Source organism: Sinocyclocheilus rhinocerous, unplaced genomic scaffold (assembly GCF_001515625.1).
Source record: "Sinocyclocheilus rhinocerous isolate Xijiao unplaced genomic scaffold, SAMN03320098_v1.1 scaffold184, whole genome shotgun sequence".
In the NCBI taxonomy this organism is placed as follows: domain Eukaryota; kingdom Metazoa; phylum Chordata; class Actinopteri; order Cypriniformes; family Cyprinidae; genus Sinocyclocheilus; species Sinocyclocheilus rhinocerous.
This window is the reverse complement of record NW_015659717.1, coordinates 914401-938802: the sequence shown is the minus strand read 5'-3', so window position 1 is coordinate 938802 and position 24402 is coordinate 914401. Positions and strand designations below refer to the sequence as shown.

The window sequence follows — 24402 nt, the reverse complement described above, 5'->3', positions numbered from 1 at the left end:
GCAATATACTGATTAGTCTTTACTGATTTGTAAAGAACAGCTTAATGGATGCAATCTCAGTGAATTCTGTTTGTCTTGTTAGTCGACCTCTGCTGCTCATAATGAAGACCGACAGAAAATCCAGGGCATAAAGGCTAAAGAAAAGAAGTACCACAAGGTGCTCTTAATTCATATATATATATTAGTTTAGTTATATATATTAAACTATATTAGACATATTAGTATATTTCGTTTTCTGTTTTTGCTACCTTCTTTTTTCTCTTATTGGCTTATATAACCCTATAAAAAACTATATTTTTTGCAGCACATTCCTATAGACAAAGTAGTACAGATGGTGCAAGCTGACCATGAAGAGGACACTTTTGGTATTATATGAAGCATACTAAGGAAAATTCCATTGCCGATGTGAACATATTTGAATGCTTTTAACTTTATTTTGTTTCTTTGTGTAAAAGATAACAGCATAGTCCCAGACTCCCAACCTGTGAGAAAGGAAAGCTCATTGTGAGTGTATTATTATTAGCATTTTGATTACCATTTCCTAATTGTTTAACATTACGTCCATTTTAGAGAGGATTCTGTCTGCTCACAATATAATGTATGCTTGGATGTCTATCTTCTACATTTTACTGATCAGTTCACCTGCTATCTGGAGCTTGAACTCTAGTAAAAGGAGAATCTCTGTATCTGGATCACTGCTGGCTCTGCAAAAAGATTGCTCTAAAAACGGCACTATATCAGGTGAGTTAACAGATATGTAAGGTATGTTTTATCAGCAAAGAATAAACTACAATACGTGACTCTTGAATACATAATTGTGATTGGTCAATCCCGGCATTCCGTAGTAAAATATTTTTGTATTATTATGACATCTATACTATAATTGACTATTTGAACCAGTTTCCTACATAGCTGTGCTAGTTTCAGGTCTCTTATCACTGTGCAGTCTCATTCTCACATAATAAAATATAATCATTTACTCTCATTATTACTCCCCCATTGGTTATGTTTTATTCTTTGCACTACTATTCAGGGAGGCAAGTGTAATCCAGTTCATGAAAGAATTACTCTTTTTTTTATTTTTATCCTGAATCAGTTAAACACTGAATCAGTCTAATTATTTACTCACTGAATCTGTCAGATTGTTTACTTAATTTCCCTGCTTCAAATCTTGAATTTAGGAAACACTGCTCTTGATAGTTTGTCACTATATGAATCAGGTGGCTTTGTGTAACCTTGCATTCTGTGTAATCATCTCCAGATGGTAGTTCTCATCCCCCTCCTCAGCGTCTGTCCCCGGCACAGTGTGCATCCAGAGCCCTGACCCACAAGCAGCTGCACACCCAGCTCACTCAGAGATTGGAGGAGGTGGTGAGGGAGCAGCAGGGTACAGATGGCCGTACAGCCCAGAGAGGCTCCTCACTGGAGCCCAGGACTGCAGGTCAAGAGAAAGAAAATATGGAGAAGTCAGTGAAGTCCATGCCTGCTAGACCTGCACAACAGAGAAGGAAGAGTAGTGAAATTCAGGGCGACACATCAGACCATGACAATGTGAGACTCTTTTAGTTGGAATAGATGTCTTTAAGTTATAAAGAGCAAATATTATTAGTGTTTGATAAGGCAGGTATTACTATTACTTGAATTTGGAGTCGATTTGTTCTAGGCACATTGAGATGTGGCACTTAAAGAAGTTCACTTCCAGAACAAAAATTTGCAGATAATTTACTCACCCCCTTGTCATCCAAGATGTTCATGTCTTTCTTTTGTCAGTCGTAAAGAAATTATGTTTTTTGAGGAAAACATTTCAGGAATCTTCTCCACAATTTATATACTTTTTAACCTCAAATGCTCGTCTTGTCTAGCTCTGCGTGTACTCCGTTTTTTACGGTTATACAGTAATACCTATAAACACTCAAGTATGCTAAAGTGTACTTCTTTTTTTTTACCAGGGATGTTCCAATCCCATTCCTTTCTCCCCATGATTTTCTGTCCTCTCTCTACTATCCTGTTCATTAATAGCCTATAAATCAATGAAAACAAAGCAAGGTTTATTATATTAAACTGTATTTGTTGTTATTGTTCTGAAGATGGCACATGCTGCAGATGGTATGGTGAAAATTATATCCAGTCATTATAAGAGAACTGCCAAAGCAGCATCCCATGAACCTGGAGGCCCGTGTAATATCGGGTCTACAAACAGGTGACACAGACTGACCTTTCATTCATGCCCTACCTTTTCCTCTGTCCTCACATGGAATAACACTGTTACCTTCACTTTCAGATATCTGCTCAATAAGAGCTGCTGTCCATCCTCCACTGTAAGTCATTTAGAAAGAAAACAGTATTTGTAATGTCAAATCAATACAGCATCAAAAAAGCATATGCTGGTTAGGTATGTTTTGAAGCATGGCAGCTGGTTATGAGCTGATCCTGAGCAGGAGCTAGTTGCTTAGGGCCAGCACAAGACCAACGAAGGACCAGCTTAAACCAGCTCAAACCAGCTGCCATGCTTTAAAACATACCTAACCAGCATATGCTGGTTTTTTTCAACAGGGTAGTTACAAATGTGATGCAAACTTACCATTTTTTTCCCTTGCACGTTGTGTTACAGGAGAAAACTGCTGCCAAGAGTTCAAGTTTGCACAAAACACAAGACAAAGCCAAGGAGTTCCAGCAGCTTGAGTATTGCATTCTACTGACTTCAATCCCTTAAACTCGGGATATTTTGTTTTGGAAATATATTTTATAAATAATTGAATTTATTGTGTTTGGTCTCCTCAGGGATGTTTATGCATTTACAGAAGACACACCAAAAATTAGTGTGGTAAGGACACCAATAGCTCTGAATGCAAACATCATAATATTTAAAAACATGATAATAAACTTCATTAGTTCTTAATTTTGTCCTTTTAGAGAAAGAAATCCTCTAATACATCCAGAGTGGAAAGCAGGTAATTCTGTTAATTTATAAAAACAGCCCCCTCTAGTGTTGAACAATACAATAATACTCAGTTAAAATCTCCAAAGAAATCCTGCATTTGTGAACATGTGACTGCTTGTTAATACATTATGTATTTTATTGCATATTTATATTACGTTTTCTCTTTTAGTCCACCAAGTAATCCTCAGACTCTCTCCAAGTCTGCTAAAAGACGTCGGCTTACAAAGGTTTCACATTTCATTAATTATTTGCGGATGGACACTTATGCATTTGTTGATTTAACATATGCCTATCACAAAAAAATCATTTTTTTTTACTTGGTTGTGTTATAATCTAGGCTGCCAAGGCAAATGAGAAGAAAAAGCTGTTCAGTGATACGGACACAGACAACATGACGGAGATTAGCTGGTTATACTCAGCCAACAGGAAACCCAAGCCCAAAGTGGCAGACTACAGCAGGCAGCCGGTTAAACCCATCTTTCCACCAGCTGACACTGCATGTATGCTACACCAGTCTCTTACATCTCCAACTGTTGTTTTGAACTCTTGTTTGTCATCTGCAGAGGTTAACTCTACAGTGAAGATGTGTGGCATCTATTTAAGGACTACACACTATTTATTGATAACTACTTTCCCTCTCTCTTTTTCACATCCTTCTGTACGTTAATCTCTTACACTTTCATTTTGTTTCAGTTAAATCACCATATACACCTTTACCTTCGCCAAAACCAGTGAAAGAACAAATCAAGCCAAAGCGGGTAAGAACAAGTGCCATATTCTACAATTTGTAGCTTTTTTGTCACGTTTATATTGTTATTTGGTGGTGGTGGTGGAGGTGATGGGGGGGGGTTAGGTGTTAATTGGTAAATATTGGTTGGTTATGTGGTAACTTGTTCATGGTTGTAACGTCATAAGCAGAATCATTTCCAAATTAACCATTTGCAGCTTAGTTTGGTTAGGTGGACTATTTTTTATAGCCATATTTATAGTAATTATTCACTTTTCTACTGAATTGGGTGAATAATAGAAGAGACAGAAGAAAATGGCTGAACAGGAGGATAAAAGGCAGCCAAGCATCAATAATAAGAAAGCCACAGGACGACCTCAAAGAGCTGCAGCCTTGACCAGAACCTACAGAGAGACGTCTGACTCAGACAACCAGTCCAGTCTGTCAGAGAGCGAAAAAGCACCACCCCCTAAGGCATGTGGTATTCAGCACAGTCAGATCACTGGGATCTTCTGTAGTTGTAAATGCCTTTATTTAAGATCTTCAGGGTCTAGACAGACTAATGATAATGGTCCTGATGAGCTTTATTTCTTTGTCTTTTCTGAATAGAAAAAAGCAGTTGGGCGAGCAGCCACGCTTCAGCAGACTGTCCCAGCTCGAGCCACAGAACAAGGAGAAAAGAGAGAGAAAACCTCTGTAGACATAGCCAAACTACAAAATGAGAAGAACGTACAGAAAAAGGCAGATAAAGGCTTTGCAAAGATTCTGGGAGGTCAGAGGAATGATAAAGGCAAGAAGATGTGTAGTCCAGAGCATCTTACAGTGAAGAAGACGTCATCTGCTCAGGGGTCAGTCAGAAGACAGAAGGAATCTTGGGCTGCAAGATTATCTTCCACATTCGCCTCACCTCCCTCCGTTGAGAAGATGAGATGTAAGAATTAAAGTGCCTTAAATTAGTTATTTGTATTTGTATAAATGTATGTCTGTCAATTAAGATGTTTATTTGCAAACTTTATGGGCAATTCAGGGGCATTAATAATTGTGTTAATTACTGGCTCTGAATCACTGAAATTTATTGAATGCACAGCCTGGTATAAAAACAACATCTTGTCTAACTGCTGTGTAAATTATATTTTATTTTTCTCTGTAGCGGGCGAAAAACTAATAACCAACTTGAGATCCAATGCTACACCTCTCCGTTCTCTGTCCATCTCTCCAATCGAAGCCAACTCTTCTCCACTACAGCCTCTCGGTTCTCTCAAAGCCTCCTCTCTCTGTAAAACCCCAAGGAATAAAGCTGCTGTGAAACTGCCATCTCACACCATAACACCTGTTTCCACAACCTCAAGAGGCTCTAAGCGGATTCCACCTGCTGCACAGGTAAACAGGAAACATAGTGCATGTTTTCAAATCACATGGAAAGTAAGATGATCAAGTACTAATGGGCGACATTACAGCTCTCAATGCTCATTTTATTGTTAGTTCTGATCATAAGCTTGTCTCAAAAAAATATTTGGCATTTTGTATCTGCCAAAAAAAAAAAATGATGCTAAATAAAGAGCTAACTTATTTCTGTGGCAAAGTAATTTTTATTTTGATGTTCACTACTGTTCAAAAGTTTGGGATTAGGTTTTAATACTTTTATTAAGTATTATTAAGTATGCATAAAAATGTATCAAAAGTGACAGTAAATACATTTATAATAGCAAAATATATCTATTTCAAATAAATGCTGCTCTTTTGAGCTTTGTATGCATTAAAGAGTCGTGAAAAATATATTACACATTCCTGATAACTAATAATCAGAAATGTTTCTTGAGCAGCACATCAGCATATTAGAATGATTTCTGAAGGATCGTGTGACACTGAAGACTGGAGTAATGATGCTGAAAATTCAGACACAAATAATTGTAATAATATTTCACAATATTACTGATATTTATTTACTGATTTTTTTATCAAATGAATGCAGCATTTGAAAGCATAAGAAACTTCTTTCACAAACATTAAACATCTGACTGACCTCAAACTTTTGAACAGTGTATAAAGCCATTCATTTATATTTGTTTTATAACCTTAACATTTATTTTTGTGAAATGTTTTTTAAGTGTGCTTGTGCTATCCTTCTGTCTTTATTTAAAAGGAATGCCACTTGGGTTGATATTTTACAGTGTAATACAATTACATGAATACATTCTAAGTGTGGCTTAAGTTTCCAGATGTTTTTTGGGGCCACATTGTGATTTGATTGTCTTATTCAGTCTTTATTTTAGCATAAACATGTTGTATTTGTCATTGCCTCTCTGATCTAAAGATTAATACGTTTATGTAATGCATAACTCCCGCAGGTTGAGCTGAGTCCAGTCCACTCATTCCTTACCCTGGAGGATTACACCCAGCCCTCCCCACGCATCCCTCCAGACCTCCAGGAGGAGCAGAGAGGTGTCATGAACAAAACCAGCCCAACATCGTTTGAAAGGAGGTCTGTCATCTCTGTGACAATGAGCCAATCCTCTCACATATCTGTGAGCAACATGGCCCTGATGTGCACTGAGCTAGAGGTACAGCTTTAACAGTTTATTTCAGAGCACAGTTTCACTTTTCATAGTACTACATTTCAGTAACACACCACTTCATTCTTGTACGACTTATAGAAAACACCAGCAAGCCAGAAAGGAAGTAAGGTTGAGAGACTAGAATTTAAGTCAGGTGAAGAGATTTTTTTAATTATGTTGTGTTTTTTTATGTTATTTGTTAGTATACAAAAATAAGCATCTTTTTTGTACCAATTGCCAATCAGGTCCAACAGCCATCCACAAGCATCTCACCCTGAGCCACTCCGCTAGTCTTTCAGAGAGAGATGAGGACAGTGAGGAGGACAAAGAGAATAAGGCTCCTTCTCCCTCGCAGCTAGCTCTGAAAATGAAGCCTAGAACGCTGTTTGTGCCTACTAATAAATCCTTCACTCCTAGTAAGGGTTTTTATCACCTTTTAAAAAAGATTATGCATCATCCTAACTAGGCATGGCGTGGCAAGTTACCAGCATAAAGTATTTTTTCCTTGTGGTAATACCAGCCAATCAGAACATATTTGATGTTTAATATACAGCCATGAAAAGCTAGATTCAGGACCAATAAGATTTCACTGTGGGCGGAGCAACCAAGCATGATGCAGCAAAAATAGAAACCAAACAACCTTGTTGAGTTCAAAAACTTTGATTAACTCAAAAAGTGTAAATGTGATTTATCATTTGATGCTTTATAACATGACATAATCAGGGTAGGTCTCTATATATACATAGCACATTACTGAATATTTAGATTTTGCAGACAGTTTTACTGGATGTGCATCTCAGTTTCTCGGACACAGATTAATCCCAGTCCTCGACTCGTCAGACACTGTTATTTTTGATTCTTCTTGGAAAATCTTGTTTTCCTGATTAAGAAATTAGCTCAGATTGCATTTGATTCTGTGAGTGATGTTGTGTTGCTGTGCTTCAGGCCCCAATACTAAACCGCTGGTGAAGGATCAGAGCAGCTCAGAGGAAGAAGAGGAGGACATAGTCACAGAGAACGGGAGAAGAAAGAGAAGTTACCAGAGAGGCCTAAATAAAAGGGCCAAGGAAACAACAATATCCAGTAATAAGACTTGAAAGAGAGAAACTGTTTCTGGGCACAAAATAAGGCTAAGAATTTGCTATTGATGTCATTTAAATGTTTCGGGGTCGGTGAGGCTTTTTAATGTTATGCTCACCAATTTGATCAAAAACAGTAAAAACAGTATTTTTTCATTCTAATACGCTGATTTGGTGCTCAAAAAACATTTCTTATTATCAGTGTTGAAAACAGTTGTGCTGCCTAACATTTTTGTGAAAACCATATATATATATTTTTTTTTTTACATTTAACATTCAACATTCTGTCACTTCTGATCAGTTTAAAGGGATAGTTCGCCCAAAAAAGAAAATTCTGTCATTATTTACTCACCTTCAAGCGTGCCAAACCCGTAAGACCTTCATTCATCCTCAGCACACAAATAAAGATATTTTGATGAAATCTGAGAGCTTTCTGACCCTGCATAGACAGCAATGCTACTGAAACATTTTAAGGCCCAGAAATGTAGTAAAGACATTGTTAAAATAGTCCATGTGACATCGGTGGTTCAACCGTAAACTGAATGCACACGTATGCATCGTAGATCTCTTGTGAATGGCGGTGGAGACTGACACGGAAGAGAAGAAATTGTTAAAATAGTTGTTATTTTTGTTTTCTTCGTGCACAAATAGTATTCTCGTAGCTTCATAAAATTACAGCTGAACCACTGATGTCACATGGACGATTTTAATGATGTCTTTACTACCTTTCTGGGCCTCTTAACGTGTCAGTTGCGTTGCTGTTTATGCAGGGTCAGAAAGCTCTCAGATTTCATCAAAAATATTTTAATTTGTGTTCTGAAGATGAATGAAGGTCTTATGGGTTTGTAACGGCATGAGGGTGAGAAATTAATGGCAGAATTTTCATTTTTGGGTGAACTAACCCTTTAATGCATTCTTGGTGAATAAAAGTATTTCTTACAATTAAAAAAATCCCACTGACCCCACATTTTTGAATGGTTGTAAATATAAAAAAATTGAATAATTCAGAAGCTCAGTTGTACTGTACCTCTAAGTGCACTTACTGTACAGGTGTGTGTGCTTTTGAAAGTGCTGATGAGTGACTCATGGGTATGTCTATGTGTGTTCCCTCCAGCTGAGGAAGTGGAGACACTGTCATCTTGTACAAGGTCCAGCTGCAGGCATGCCAGTGTGGAGGCAGACATAGACCTGACCCAGCCTGCTCAGCAGGTGGGCTTTATCTGCCATCAGTTCAGCTCAGAGCTTAAGAGGAAGATCAAGGTGCTTGTCATCTCACTTTTCTCACTAAATCAGCTCTGGCTAAACACGCCAGCTCTTATTTGAGGATTCACATCCTTGCATGGAAAACCCGCTGCACATCCTATGGAATTTAGTGAGTGTGTATTAGCATTTTCTAATAACTTGTCTTGTGCATTTGTCAGAATCGATGCAGGACAATGGATCTTTACACCAGGCAGACTTTGAAGACCTTAGGGCAGCACATGTCATCTGTCAGCGTCCAAGTGCACCAGTACAGGTCAGACATGACCCTTGACCCTAAAGAGGTCAGAGTTTCTGCCCGGTAACACATCTGATATTTACCTCTACCGCTTTCTTTATCTTGCCTAATCTATAGTACTCAGAGGCTGGAGAAAGTTAAACAAGTCCTGTTGAGCGAAATAGCAAACCTGGAGCAAGATGACATTGTTTTGGGAAGCATGGAAGAGGAATTGACGGTAACGAGTGTTATGATTTGCCAAGTGTCTATAATTGCAAACGCACTTTGGCAAGTAAATGTGTAAAATGTATATATATAAATGGCCTTTGATTCAATCACACTATATGTACAGACTTACTGGGAGAAGCAGACCTTGGCCTTCCACGCTTACCAAGAGAAAGGAACCAAGAGGTGAGAATATAACAGCTGCATGAACATGAGATGAATGCCTTAGATTTCCCAGCTCTAATGTAAATGGAACTAATCTTCCCTTCATAACTGTTCTGTTCGCATATGTAATCATGTCTACAAGACCTGTTTATGACTAGTCTGTGGGTTGTTCTGGGTCGCAGTAACAAACAGGATTTTCCATGCGTTCGTAGCAACATGGGGAAAAACAGCAAGAATTATGTAATGCTGATTATTTGTTCACTCTGTAATGCAATTATGCCAAGACTGTTGTGATTTCTTTAAAAAAGGGCAGCTCAAAGACAAGATTTTAGACAGGTAAATTTTTTAGTGCACTGAGGGTTGCATATTAAAAAAAAAAAGTCAGTGTAAATTGAACATTTAGTGTTTACATGCACACAACAAATGTTTTGCAAGAAAGCTACTCAACAGTGTTTGCATGCATTGTAAGGCATGTTTCAAAGAATTTGTCTATTTCTCTAGATTCAAACAAAGTGAGTGATTGAGTGCTTTTAATAGTTCCCTCTGTATTTGCTGTTTGTACACTGGATTTGTCATGTAAGTGCTTGTCTTGCTCATTCTTGTTGTCTCAGATTACAGCAGTTGAAAAGCACCATTCAGACTGACGTGTGTGATAGTCTAGAGTATGAGAAACAAGTCTTCTCCGTGGAGGTGAGGAACTGAACCTTTTTTGAGTCCATCATGGTTCAGTAGTTATACTTACAGTTCAAGCCATTTTAACCTTTGATTGTCTAGAATATTATTTTTTTTATTTTTTTTTGCTTTTGTTTCAGATGTCTTTGATGAAGAAGAGCATGAAGTCACTTCAGGAGCGTTTCTTCAAAGAAATAGTGAGAGCCCAAACAGAACTGATATTTAATACTTGATATCACACAATTCTGCAGGATTGAATTCAAGTATTTTTGTCTTTGTAGCACGAGGAAGAGTTGACGAGTGTGCGAAGAGGACTGCAATCCTTGTTCTTCCCTGATGCATCGAGGTTCTGACTTGAGGGAAAAAAATCTACCGTTTGAAAATTACTTTAAACTATTCCTAAAACCTGTTTATATGCTTAGATATTATTAATGTTATGTTCTTTTAAAATAGCATTACTCAAAAGGTTGAATATTTGTACTTTATGCCATTTATTCTGGTCTCCTTGAAACAATGGTTGGCTGTACATAGTTTTAGCGCACATATTTGCTTGTGGTTTTTAATATAAATAATGAATAGTTGTGAAAAGCAAATAAGTAAATGTTATAGGTAATGTAAGAACAAATGCATTTATTTCTAACATCCCACCTCATAAAAATCAACTTTAGATGCATGTGCGCAGAAATTAAAAAGGGATACTACATTCTGAAACCATTTTTTGCATTTACACTAGCAAGGGCCTGAATAAGCTAACCTCATGGGTTCAATTGATGGGAGATGTTGAAAAATAAAGAGAAAAAATTACTAAAAGGGTTATTTTTTATCATTTTTACTTGCAGTTGAAGGCTCTCAAAGATTAAGATCAGATTGAGTGACTTGATGCATTTTTGTTATTTAATTAGTGTCCTCTGTAAATGGAACAGGCGAAATAGATGGGAGGAGGAAACTCACACAATTTACTTCTGGTTTCATGGCTGAGATAGTGAGACAGATGTCCTGCAGTGTTATCTATTAATACACACACACTATTATTCAAAAGTTTGGGGTCAGTATTTTAAGAGAAAGGAAAACTTGAAATCGCATCATATGACCCCTTTAAGGAATTAATATTAGTTCTTAAAAAAAAGAAAACCGCAAGGATGCATTGAATTGATCAAAAGTGAAACTAAAGTCAATGTAATTTATCATAATTTCATTTCAAATAAATGCTGTTCTTTTGAACATTCTGTTCATCAGCGAATGCTGATAAAATATATCAGTTCCCACAAAAAACTGTTTTCAACATTGATTCTTGAGCAGCAAATCATCATATTAGAATGATTTCTGAAGGATCATGTGACTGAAGACTTTAGTAATGATGCTGAAAATTCAGCTTTATTTCACAATATTACTGATTTTACTTTATTTTTGATAAACTAAATGCAGCCTTAGTGAGCATAAGAGACTTTTCAAAAACATTAAAAGCCCTATACTTTTGAACTGTAGTGTGTGTGTATATAATCAAACTTAAAAAACAACAACACAGAAGTATTTCCAAAATTGTATTTTGAAGACAAGTAGTGCTTACAAAGTTTTTTTTTTTTTCAAGTGATGACATGAACAACCCTGTTCAAACAGACTTTTGTACAGTAAATATGAAATTCATTTATAGCAGGCTTATTAACCCTCAAGTTTTTTTTTTTTTTTTTTACTTGTTTTTTCAGAGTGGAGCTGGTTACATGTACACAAACATTTACCCAGAACTGATTCGTCTTTTCTTAGCAGTCACTGAAATGCAGTCCAGTTCTAAAAACATCAAACAGTCCTCTGCCGCTCCACTCTGTCAGCCTCAGGTTAAATGTATCTGCAGATGTTCTTCAGGTTTCTCCTGTGGCCGCCTGCGGTGGAGCTAACCGCACCCAAACACCACTCGGCCCAGGGCGCTGGAAGAATATGGGAATCCCATGGATGAAGCCACGGCTCTGAAAGAGGCACCTCCAGGATTTTAACGAACGCCGCTTTCAGCATTTTCTTCACAGAAGAAAACCCCCTCTTAGGGCCTGTGAAACCTGATCAAGAGGGGAGAACTCAACAAAGGTGCCTTTCGCAATCACAACCACCATATGCTTGGATGACACTGTTGCATCAATCAGTTATTTTTAGTAAGATCATACATGAGAGCTCTAATGGCCACTAATGTCATGATAATGTCGTGAGGAACCTGTTATCCAAAACCACTCGTGTCAAGGTGACACGTTCATGATTTTTATACGCAAACGTATTTGTGTCCGTCATTTTTTATTTTGTGGATCTAAAAATAGCGCAGGCGCATACTCGCATACTGACCTCGTTAGGTGTTTGCTCGAAACATGGACCTCCATCTCGGTGCTTTTGAACTCGTTTAGCTCTTTACGGATGGCCGCCTGTGGAATCGCAAATAAAAGCCACTTAAACGCATCCTCAAGTGACATGTGCACTCCATAATGAGTCGACCGAGTCATGTGGGGTGAGCAAGCAGACTACTGACACAAATTAGATTGCTTTTTAGTTGCTTCACTAATATAGTGGGTTTAGAAACCTTGAGAGAACCACTGAGAATAAAGGAAAGCCCATTTGCCTCTGTGTGCTCTTACTGAATGAAAGACTGACCACAGATGTGGTGTAAAGATTTGCTGAGGTCAGCTCTTGGTCTCGTACCTTGTCAGCTGCAGACAGTCTTGTCCAGGGTTTGTCAGCTCTCCTGTCGTAGTCCTGGGCTTTGGCCACCTCCACGTAGTCACTGAAGCGGATCAGAATCTTTCTTTCTCTTAGTTCATCGACTGTCGGTCTCTGGTTGAGCTGTGAGAGGAACAAAACGATGCTGTTAGCGGGGCTGCAAAGGTTATGAGATACAGGTCTAATGTTGCAAGTAATGCATTTTAGGACTAGAATAGGACTGGAATCGCTGTTGACCAATGAGATCGACTGGTTCTTCTGGTGACAGGGACAGTATGCCTAAAGACCATCCTTAACATGCTTTTTTATCATCATACTCAATTTCATTTTATGTTTATATTGCTCTTTATATCACACTGTTGTTTTGAGGTAAACTGCTGATTTTTCTTTCTTCTTCTTTTTTTTTTTTAACCATAATGTAGGCAAGCCTTAATGGTTCATGGTAAGTGTATTAATCAAAAGTAAATGACATGAAATTAATTATATGTTATATAATAATAATAATGTTATACAATTTTATATATATATATATATATATATATATTAATTATAAAAATATGCCAAAAAAAGGATATAGGATATTGTTGTCATTGTTCTATTGTTTTATTATTATTATTGTTGTTTTTAGCATCATCATTAACAAAAAAACAGCAAGAATGTGTAATTTTAAAGCACACTGAAAAAATGTGCCAAAAAAACCCCAATATGATTCCAAAACATAATAATAATAATAAAAATAAATCATTAAATTTTATTATTTAGATGTTAATTTTACTCTACATGTCACACCACCGTTTTGAGGTAAATTGCTGATTTTTTTTCACACAAAAAAAAAAAAATTTATGTAGACAAACCATAGTGATTCATGCTAAGTGTATTAATCAGATGTAATTAATTCGTAATTAATCGCACACTGAAAAATACGCCAATAAAACTATATGACTCCAAAATATAATAATAATAATTATTATCATTGCTGCTGTTGTTATTGTTGTTTTATTATTTATTATTAATGTTGTTGCTGTCATTATCATCGTCATTGACTAATAATAATAACAACAATAATGTTTAATTTTGTCTGCAATTAATTGCACATTGGGGAAAAAAAAAGCAAAAAAAAAAAATACAATATGACTCCAAATATAATAATAATGAATATTTAATACATTCTTTAGATGCATATTTTCCTTTAGGCCTTTTTTCCCTATATATCACACCACCATTTTAAGATAAATTGCTTTTTATGTTACCATAAAATAATGTAAGCAAGTCATAATGACAAATGCTAGGTGTATACATTTTTTTTAAATAATGTGATTAATTGTACACTGGGGAAAAAAGAGCCAAAAAACTATGACTCCAAAATATAATAAGTATTATTATTGGTCATTGCAGACATGCTGTTAAATATCCCAAGCATTGAGGTCCTGCGTTCGTTTCTGGCACGTCAGTGATATGGGCTCATCTTTTAATAGTGTACTTTAACAGAGGTTCCCTCAATCTGATGCAGCTCATTCTGAACATTATTATTCCACAAAATTGCTTTACCCTTCTGAAAGCGTCTTTATTCAGCTCTAGACAGTGTTTTATAATGTCTTATTGCAAGTAGTAATGTTAGCAGCAGCAGTCAAAAGTGTCATTTTACAGACCAACAACTACCTTACATTCAGTGACCACCATTTATACACATAAATTAGAAAAATAAAGCATGCTGCGAGTGAAATGAACCTGAAGAGAGCTTGTTTACCTTTCTGTTCAGTCTCTGTTTGATCTCTCGTCTTTCCTCCTGCTCCGTCTGATCGTTCCTCTCTGAAAGAGCCAAAGAGATCAGTCACAGGGTCACTCAACAGACCTCAAAAAGCATGTTAACACATTTAAGAATTTTGACTGAAATAATTGATCACATTTTCACCTTAACAGCCACCAAAAACGTTTAATTAATAAAACACTTAATTTAAGGTCCAATTAAAGATGTGATAAAAAAAAAACTATTTTTTTTCTCACTGAGTAAATTATTTAATATTCTATTTATTATTATGATGATTATATATATCCGTATATATAGATTAAAACATTTTTAAATATATAACTATTATTAATAAAACATTTAATTTAAGTGCTGATTAAAGATATGATAAAAAACACTTGTTTTTTCACTTATAAAATTACTTAAGATTTAAATTATATATGTATATATATTATTTGTTTATTTATTTACAAATATAAATGTTATTACAATGAAGTAGCAAAAGTGATATTATTACTGTGCAATATCAGAAACAATATTCAAAATTACTTAATATTTCAATTATTCATGTTATTAATAATACACATATATAATATAAAAATATAATTTCATTATTTACCAAATATAAAGATCAATACAACCAAGTAGCAATTTAGTACTGATTTAATTATTAAATGCTAATAAAAAATATGATATTTAATATTTGTATTTATTGTTCTTTTTTATATTTTGTATAAATGTATTTAAAAATCATATATTTTATAAATATTTTTAAATATATTTATAAAATATTAAAATAGAATACTATTTGTATTATATATTGTACTATTATATTATTGTATTATTATTATTATTATTGATGTACATATAATACAACAATAATAATAAAATATATCTATTTAACAAATACAATTATTATTACAATGTAGTAGCAATAGTGATATTATTACTGTGCAATACTATAAACAATATTCATTAATAACATAATGTTTATTATTATACTCACAAACAACAATTGTTGATACATGCCTACATACATACATACATTATTTACATTTCTGTGGATGTTGATCATTTTTATCGCGTAGCCTAATACTCACGTTTCAAAATATTTCTGCACTCCAGCTCTTCAACGGCCGGCCGTTGACTGAGTCTCCTGCGGAGAAAGATGAGAATAATGTTTTGAACCATGCTGTCTGTCCCGCGCTGAAGCGGCTCAGTGAGATCCTGAGGGGACGCTCGAAGTCTCTCGGTCCTTTGTGTTCAGCCTGACCGCTATTACTCCGCATCTGAATGCAAAACGCCCGGGTTTTGAGCACCTTAGCTAAATAAACACCAGCTATTAAGATGCGGCGCTGAAGTGAGAGTGCGCTCGGTGCATATGAACTCGTGCGGCTTGTTGTGGTTTTTTTGAACAGGCAGGCGCGCGCTGAGTGAGCGCTGCTCCACGCGCTCTTTGTCATGCGCTCTGTCTCGCCTTTGTAGTAGCGCACTAATTAAGTGAGTCTTTTTATTGTTTGAGAATCACTTATTTGAATATAATATGATGGCAAATAACATTTAGAAAGTGTAGATCAAAGAAACTAGGTGACTCCTAGCAGTAGCCCATGTCTTAATATATTCTATTAAATATTAAACTCACTTTTTATAGGCAGAAATCCTATAGTGAGTTTTATTCGATCACATTTCACAATTAGGTGAACATGGGGGATATTTAAAAAAAAATTATACTTTGGTTTGAGTGGATGTTGCCATGTGATACACATTCAATTCTGACAATTCAATTTAAATTTAAATGATTAAAAACATTTTAATGTAATATTCCAGGTGTTTGTTTTTCCCTTTCTCTAACCAAAATGATTCACTGGGAATATTGTTTTAATTGGCAATCAATTTACACTTTATTTTCCCTGTCACCAATCTTACTTTTTATCCTCTTAATCTTTTTAATATCCCTAATTAAAAGCCAGTAAAAGCCAATCTTCCAGGAAGAGACTTAATTTTGTTGGAAAGCAATGGCACAAATTATAATAAGTGAATTTTATTAATTGTGATGTTTTTGTGTCATTACTTCATTATAATTTTTAATAAATAACTTAGCAATTATTATATTTATTACAGATTATAATTACAACTATTGCTTTGTCTCACTAAAACAGTATTCTGTTTGATATAAAATATTAGTAAAATAATATCAACGCTTCAAACCAGAGCATATTGTGTGTATGTAATGGTATGCTATATTTAAATAAATAAGTAAAGTTTGTGTGTAATTTAAGGAAATTTTGGTATTTTATAATATATAATATGTGACCATAGACCACAAAACGTCATAAGGGTCCATTCTGAAAGCTGAATAAATAAGCTTTCCATTGATGTATGGTTTGTTATGATAGGACAATATTTGGCTGAGATACAACTATTTGAAAATCTGGAATCTGAGGGTGCAAAAAAAATCGAAATATTGAGAAAATCACCGTTAAAGTTGTCCAAATGAAGTTCTTAGCAATGCATATTACTAATCAAAAATTAAGTTTTGATATATTTACAGTAGGAAATTTACTAAATATCTTCATGGAACATGATCTTTACTTAATATCCTAATGATTTTTGGCATAAAAGAAAAATCGATAATTTTGACCCATACAATATATTGTTGGCTACAAAAATACCCGTGCTACTTATGACTGGTTTTGTGGTCCAGGGTCACATATATAACTGGAATGACTGATTTGCATTAGACTGTACAAAATGCTGTTAAAATTGCATGTCGTCTCATGGAAAATTGCTGTACGGCTTCTTCCAAATGCACTATTTATTTGAAATACTTTGCTATGCAAAGCTATATATTGAGATCTGATTAATTATAAGGCATTTAACAACATTATGTAGCATTCCAGCCGTTGCAACGCTGCTGTCACTCATATTAGCTGAGTAAGTCGGGATTCCAGCAGATGTGGCGACGTTAATATTTCATGAACTGAAATGGAGAACTACTCCCAAAGCCCCTTTGGAAGCTGTCTGGATATTATTGACCTGTATCACGAGTTGCCTAGCAACAGTAGCTTCCCCGTGAATACTGAAACAAAGAAATTTACCCGAGCAACGCTGGAAGCTCGTGCCATTGGTCTGCATTATGCACCGGTCATTAATCAGACCGGTTTAATTAACGGACGGATGGCAGTGCACTTTATCCAAACATCTTTCCATCAATTAGGAGAAGCTGCTATGAGCGCTACAGTAAAGTACGGCCGTATTTGGTATTCGCTATGGCGTGCAGGGTGGAGGTAGAGATGGAGGAGGGGAACATGCACTAGCATCCATTATTCACCAGTCTGAGCTCTAAAAATAGCTCCAGCCGTGTCTTTCTTCGGTGGTGGAGTAGGGCACGGCAAGCCAAAGATAGGAAGGTCATGACATGCTGCTGCAGCAAAGTGTCACTGTGTGTTTAGCTCAGACTTCAACTTGTACTGCAGGTGCATTGACCGTCACACTTCACCGCTGGCCTAGATCAAGTGGACGGCACCCATTTACGCTGACTATCACTGTCAGACCTGAACCTGAACTCACTGTCTTAATACTGTACATGTTTCTGGGATTATTGTGAAGTATTTATCAGTGCGTGTTAATCATAAGAACAGAAAATATCTTTATAAGACTACATCAAGATGCTCTAATAACATGCTCTACATCTGAAACAACTGTCCTTCTCGGCTGACCTGACGTGACCTGATCCTTCTCATTTTTCCTGCCTCCATTCTGGTTGATATTGTCAATTACAAAATGGCTAAAATAAAGTATTGCGCTGAAGGCTTTAAAAAGAGTACATGCTGTGGAAATAATATACTTTAAAAGTGCAACTCAATGTCATGATTTCTGATACTTAATTGCATGCTAACTGCAATTAAATGAATATGTATTATACTATACATTTATGTTAAATTCAAAGAGTGCTTTTTGAACCATTTGTAGGATTTAAGTGCATCTTTAAATATGATTTCATAATTATGTATATTGTCTTTGAAATATAGTTAAAGTGCATGTATATTTACTGACAAGATTAATTTATGTCAGTTCTAATAAAACTTGCATGCTATGCATTAAAATATATTATAAATTAAAAATGTTGCAATTTAGTACATTTAAAATATATTACAAATACCATTATATACACTTCAGTTCAAATTATGATCCGGTGTTTTACATGTGCTTTAATATGTTAGTCAACACATCTAAATAAGTGTACTTCTTTAAAGCATGACAAAATATTATTAAAACATGATTTAAAATATATATTTAAAGCAAAACTGTTTTGACATGCACTTTTTAAAAGTGTACTTAAGTGTGTTGGTGAAAGTGAACTCTCTTTAAGTGAGCTTTTATTTTATTAATATTATTTTATATGCAATTACAGTTTTAAGATTTACACATTTAATACAACAGAGTGCAGTAGTGCTTCTGGTTCTGGAAGTATTTTTTTCCATTCATTTTTCCATAGGGATTTTTAAAAATGGAAAATAATGTTTTTTTTTTAACCTTAAACCGCATAAACACATTTCATTACACCAAATACACAAAATAATGTTCTTTTTAGCAACATCATATGACCCCTTTAAAGCATTATAAGTCATGAACTAAACCAACCAGCTAAGGAGAATCTCAGCAAACTTTTATTAAAAGCACAAAAGTATTTGAACATTGGACAAAAAGACAGATGTACAAGACTGTGTAACGGCTTTAGTAAGGGAAAGAACTACAATCCCATAAAGCACTGCGAATTACATTAATTGACTTAATATAAAACTATATTATTAGAATTATAATATTAATAATAATAATATTCAACAAAAATATATTTTAAGTTTATTGCAACATATGCATATATATATATATATATATATATATATACAAATATTTAAGCATTTTGAGAGTGTACGGAGACTGACTCAATTATGTTATTTGTGTTGCTCATAGGAATGCACAGAGCTAAACATCTCTTTTAGCACGATTTGCTCGCTGCGACTGTGATTGTTGGAATTTAACACAGCATATACATCATCATGGATAATGGTAGATTTTCACCACAAATTCCACTTTTAAAAATGATTATTTTAAAAATAAGTTCAATTAATCCAAAGAGATGGGTTCAACAATTGATTATCAGGTTTTGTCTTTGAAGTTTAAATGATTTGGAAATGATAAAATTTGATGTTAAAAATTGATTTCCCTCATGAAGAAAATGAATGGAATTTTTTATAACAATTATAAGCACTATAAGTACTATATTAAGCACCCCCCCTTTTTTTTTACAAGGGATATCTTCAAATTAAAATGGGATTTTGACAAATCAATACAGATTTAATATCAATATACTTTATAAATTCTGTGTGTTATTTAAAATAATCAACATTGTTTCTAGGGAAAACCAGGCACTAGGCACCTGGCTGCATTTTCAGCTTTGCCAAATTAAACCAAACTTCCAACTCTAAATGTAACAATTTAAAGATTATAACACTCGGTGAACCCTATGATTCCAATTAAGACGTTCTAACAGGACCTTACTCTCATGGGAAATATGTGCTAAGCATCTAACACATCCAGTTATTCACATGTGACTCCAAAATCCTTAAAAGTACAACAATTATTTTGGTTTATTAGGTCCCTGAATGCAAATAGTCTATGACTTATTAAGCATCCAGAACTCTTTCACATTTAAAAGTAATTTATTCAGTGTGCATCATATGTCTGAATCTGTAGAATGTGTTGCTGTGCCTGAAGTTAATCTAATGTAAACACCTGCGTCAACACAGTGTCTGCTTTCTCCTCAAATCCTTATCTGAATTACATCATGTTACAAACAACTTATGGTTCTCACATTACATAACTTAGGATGGCCACTTACCATCGTTGCTCATAACATTTTAGCACCTTGTGTCTGTCATTGCGGCCTGAGCAAAGCTCTCTTATAGCCTGAATTAACCTAGACATAATCAGCGTTTCTTCTAAAAGGGCTGTTCTCAAAGGTGACAAATACCACAGCTGATTACATAAGACTTATCCTGACAAGATCTGTAATTGCACGAGGCACTGCTGGCCTTCCTCAGCTGTTCTTCCCTTACACCTAGTTGTAAAGATCAGACACTACATTGCTTCTATCAGAAGGTTGAAGTAGTAGATGTCACAGTTTATGTTTGCTGAGGATCTAACGGCTGAGATTTGAAATGCCATACTGAAAATGTAAATATGTATAATAAAAAAAAACAACACAAAGCAAAACACAACACAGCAAAACAAACCACAAAACAAACAAAATGTAACAAAACCTGACAGCACAACACAGCAAAGCAAAACAAACAATGCAAAGCAAAGCAAAACCAAACAAAAACACAACAAAGCAAAGCAAATCAAATCAAACAATGCAAAGCAAAACCAAACAGCAAAGCAAAACAAACCACAAAACACAAAGTAAAACAAAACAAATTCAAAGCTAAACCAAACAACAACTCTGCAAAACCAAAGAGCAAACAACATAACACAACAAAGCAAAACAAAACAAAACAAACAATGCAAAGCAAAACCAAACTACAAGAAACACAAGCAAACACAACAAAGCAAATTTAAAGGGGTCATATGATGTTGCTAAAAATAACATTATTCTTAACTTTTATAAAGAATATCTCTTTGGATTTGAGACTTTAGTCTTTGCAACTTTACAGATCTTCTTTATGCACCAAGAGCTTGTAACACTCCAAAGAGAAAGGAAAAATTGAAATCGCATCATATGACCCCTTTAAATAAAAAAAAAACTGATCAAAATAAAATGAAAAACAAAATACAACAAAAATCAAAGCAAAACAAAACACAAAGCCAATAACAACAAAACACAACACAACCAAGCACAGCAAAACAAAATACAACAAAGTTTAACAAAAAACACAAAGCAAAAATAAAAGAAAGCAAAACAACACAATTCAGCAGAGCAAAACAAACAAAAGAAAACTCAAAGCAATAAACTGCAAAACAACACAGCAAAGCAAAACAAAAACATATTAGTGTATAATTGTTGCAGCCTGTAGAAGTTTCTCTGCCACAAATATGAGCAGTGCACCACGTACTGAATTGAACTTCTGAAGTCAAAGGCAGGTGATGTAATCAAATATAATCAAATGAAAGCTGTAGTGGATTTATTCACTCAGATTAACTCCAATCCTCAATCAACTGTAATCCCAGTTTCTGCTATGTACTTTACATCAGATTACAAGCCAATGTACACATACTAACACTTCCTTTGCATGAAATCTGTTTTCATAATCTGTTTCACAAGTTCAGTTGTTCATATAATCCTTATGTGATATAGGTAAACAGATTTGCTGTCTGTAACTGAGGACATTGAGCGATTTACACAAGCTTCAGTCTGGATCTAGAACACCTGAGAAGAGATGATGCCAACCCCTCAGAGGACCTCAGATGATGCCAACCCTGAAACAAGATACAGAACTACCACATTTTGCTATTTTGCACATTTAATTATTTTATAATTGCTGTTAATAGTGTTCATCGTCTTTTTTATTACGTCTTAAATTGATTTTTCCGTACATTTCTGCCATATGTACATTAATTGACAGTCACCACTGATAAGCTACCACTAAATATTGTAGAAACTTAATTTGCTGTAAAGTTGCTTTGCAATGATTTGTATCGTGAAAAGCGCTGTACAAATAAACTTGACTTGACTTGACTTGACTTGACTTGACTCAGCTCAAGCGCTAAGCTTCCCTGTGTAATTAATGGATAAAATTGAGTAGCTAAATGAATATTAGAATTAAGGTTGACAGTTGATTAAAACAGATTTGTTTGGCAAAAAAATAATTAAGCAGTCTCCTGAAGATGACATTTTCATGTTTTTCCAAAAAAAGTCCTGAAGAGGGCAGTGTAATATTTGATAAACTTACATATACAGTACAGTCAACATGTATTTATGACTTACTTAGCAAGCTTCATTTCAATCTGTTGACGGATCTCCTGTCTCTCCTGGTCGGTCCGTGCAGGAAAAATGTTCCTGTCCTCCAGCTCCTGTTTGCTGGGACGATTCCGAAGCTTCACAGCCAGCAGCTCCTTCCTCATCCTCCTTGACAATGTGCCTGCACACGTTTGCCATATAATTCATAACTTACTGACAGAGCAACCTAAAGTACTCCAGATTTCCAGACAAAAATGACCAATGATAGATCTCTCTTGCTACTTTTATTATGCAACATGAAAAAACACAATGATACAATAACAATATCATGGCAAACATACAAATTCAAGCTGATCTTCTAGCTATAACAAATAATTGCATTATCTAATGACACCTTAGGTGTAAAAAAGTTACAAGTATTAAAAGTTATGTGATAAACCCACCAGAAATGACAGACTCGTTCCAGCTGTCAACGTCGTAAATAATTCCTGAAGCATCAGTAAAGCATTGGTCCTGTCGAACATTTTCCTTGTTTTCCTCTGCTTCCTTTCTGCTCTCAGCATCTCCACTTGGCTCTCGTTCAATGCTAAAGAAAGAAAAGGAATGAGGCACATGTGATACATTAGTAATAATGTTACAGAAAATACTTCTTAAATTTAAAAAAAGTCCTTTTGAAATTGAGCAATAAAAATAGGTCTAACACCCTCACCTGTCCTGCCTGAGCTTTGCTGCCAATGCTCGGTGCAGTTCTTCTATTATACAGCTAGGGGGCAAAAGCGGGTGTATGCTACCTATATGCTGCGACCCCACGGGATTAGTAAAAGGCCCTCTTAAAACCACAGGACTGGGGCCATCAGGGACTCTAGGCAGTTCTTTTTTGAGAAAAGAGTTTGAATGAGGCACTGATGCGATGACGATTTTACCTGGGTCTGCAGAAACAAGAAAATGCATTCATATACTGCAATATCATCTAATAATTTTATCTGAGTTTCATTATGTGAAAATGAGCATACCTTCCTCCGTGCTTAGATGAGAAGCGAGATTGCCGTGGCCGCTTGGAGGAGACTGCTCCTGCAGCTCATCGTCCTCATCTTCCTCTCTGTCTTCTTCATCTTCCTCAACATCTTCATTCTCATTTACAGAGAGAACCGCCTCCTCGTCCTCGTCCTCTTCCTCATTTGAACTTGGCTCTTCCGTTGACTCATTGTCCTGTACAGAATCTACTACTGATAGGAAACAAAAAATCAGTTTAAATGATTAAGAACGGAATTCAAGGATCAGTAATGCTGTTTATTTTTTAAAGGATTATATTTGCAAAAAATAATGAATGTTTCCAGACAGGTTTCCCGACCACTACCCCTATAGTCTATTAAGGCCCGTTCACACCAAGGAAGATAACTATAAAGATAACGATAAAGTTAGATATAGTTCTAAAAATCGTTCTCAATATTAAAGAATAGCAGAGTCCACACTACAACTATAACGATAAAGACAAAGAGAAACGATATCGTTGGAATCACTTTCAAAAAGTTTTTTCTCCAGCTGATGAACGATAAAAAATTGACAGCCAATCAGAATCCATCCTGCTGTAACAAGCTTGAGAATTTAAAGCGGCAGACAAGTGTGCACTTAGAATAAACGGATGATATTGTCCGCTGGTGTGGACGCTAATATCGTTATCTTTATAGTTATCGTTCTTGGTGTGAACGGGGCTTTAGTCGGTCAAACAGTTAGGCCCGCCCCAAACGGAAACGTTTTGAATAAATTACGTTGTTTTTTTTTATTACGTCTTATATGCTCACCAAGGCTACATTTATTTGATCAAAAACAAAGTACACTTTAAAACAACTGTTTTCTATTTGAATATGTTTTAAAAATGGAATTTATTCCAGTTATGGCAAAGCTGAATTTTCAGCATCATTACTCCAGTCTTCAGTGTCACTTGATCCTTCAGAAATCATTCTATCCAATTCACCATTCAATTGTTAATAATTCTTATTATCAATGCTAAAAACAATTTTTGCTGCTTAATAATATTGTGGAAACTATGATTGTTGAATATGAATAGACAGTTCAAAAGAACAGCATTTATTTGAAATATAAATCTTTTGTAACATTATAAATGTTTTTACTGACACTTTTGATCAATTTAATGTGCCC

The 24402-nt window shown here is 35.2% G+C and overlaps 3 protein-coding genes across 3 annotated transcripts; 2 read left to right on the top strand and 1 right to left on the bottom strand.

Moving 5' to 3' along the window:
* The first annotated feature begins 331 nt into the window (after positions 1-331).
* On the top strand, positions 332-4588 carry LOC107724182 (uncharacterized). Its single transcript, XM_016532989.1, has 15 exons — positions 332-365; positions 456-504; positions 638-741; positions 1262-1551; positions 2088-2200; positions 2282-2318; positions 2612-2682; positions 2782-2824; positions 2914-2951; positions 3111-3168; positions 3279-3441; positions 3635-3699; positions 3969-4142; positions 4278-4440; positions 4515-4588. Exons 1-15 carry the CDS (start codon positions 332-334, stop codon positions 4586-4588), a joined length of 1476 nt encoding a protein of 491 aa, XP_016388475.1.
* On the top strand, positions 4549-10206 carry LOC107724187 (synaptonemal complex protein 2-like). Its single transcript, XM_016532996.1, has 13 exons — positions 4549-4599; positions 4819-5048; positions 6017-6229; positions 6323-6377; positions 6469-6645; positions 7169-7306; positions 8417-8562; positions 8724-8818; positions 8918-9017; positions 9132-9190; positions 9781-9859; positions 9982-10038; positions 10123-10206. Exons 1-13 carry the CDS (start codon positions 4593-4595, stop codon positions 10192-10194), a joined length of 1428 nt encoding a protein of 475 aa, XP_016388482.1. The 5' UTR covers positions 4549-4592; the 3' UTR covers positions 10195-10206.
* A 1207-nt stretch (positions 10207-11413) lies between these two features.
* LOC107724180 (phosphatase and actin regulator 3-like) lies at positions 11414-23472 on the bottom strand (the record flags this gene model as incomplete). Its single annotated transcript, XM_016532988.1, has 9 exons — positions 11414-11889; positions 12167-12243; positions 12518-12658; positions 14283-14344; positions 15383-15438; positions 22270-22423; positions 22686-22828; positions 22952-23171; positions 23256-23472. Coding segments are annotated over 9 exons (1086 nt in total), but the record flags the coding sequence as incomplete, so codon positions are not given.
* Positions 23473-24402: the final 930 nt, after the last annotated feature.

Bases quoted from the DNA above. Each gene is read 5' to 3' on its own strand.
- LOC107724187 (XM_016532996.1), top strand. The intron at 6,646-7,168 runs GTTTTTATCACC...GCTGTGCTTCAG, and splicing joins ATCCTTCACTCCTAGTAAGG to GCCCCAATACTAAACCGCTG. The intron at 8,563-8,723 runs GTGCTTGTCATC...TGCATTTGTCAG, and splicing joins AGCTTAAGAGGAAGATCAAG to AATCGATGCAGGACAATGGA.
- LOC107724182 (XM_016532989.1), top strand. From the start codon at position 332: ATGGTGCAAGCTGACCATGAAGAGGACACTTTTG. The intron at 2,825-2,913 runs GTAAGGACACCA...TTGTCCTTTTAG, and splicing joins ACACACCAAAAATTAGTGTG to AGAAAGAAATCCTCTAATAC. The intron at 3,700-3,968 runs GTAAGAACAAGT...GGTGAATAATAG, and splicing joins AACAAATCAAGCCAAAGCGG to AAGAGACAGAAGAAAATGGC.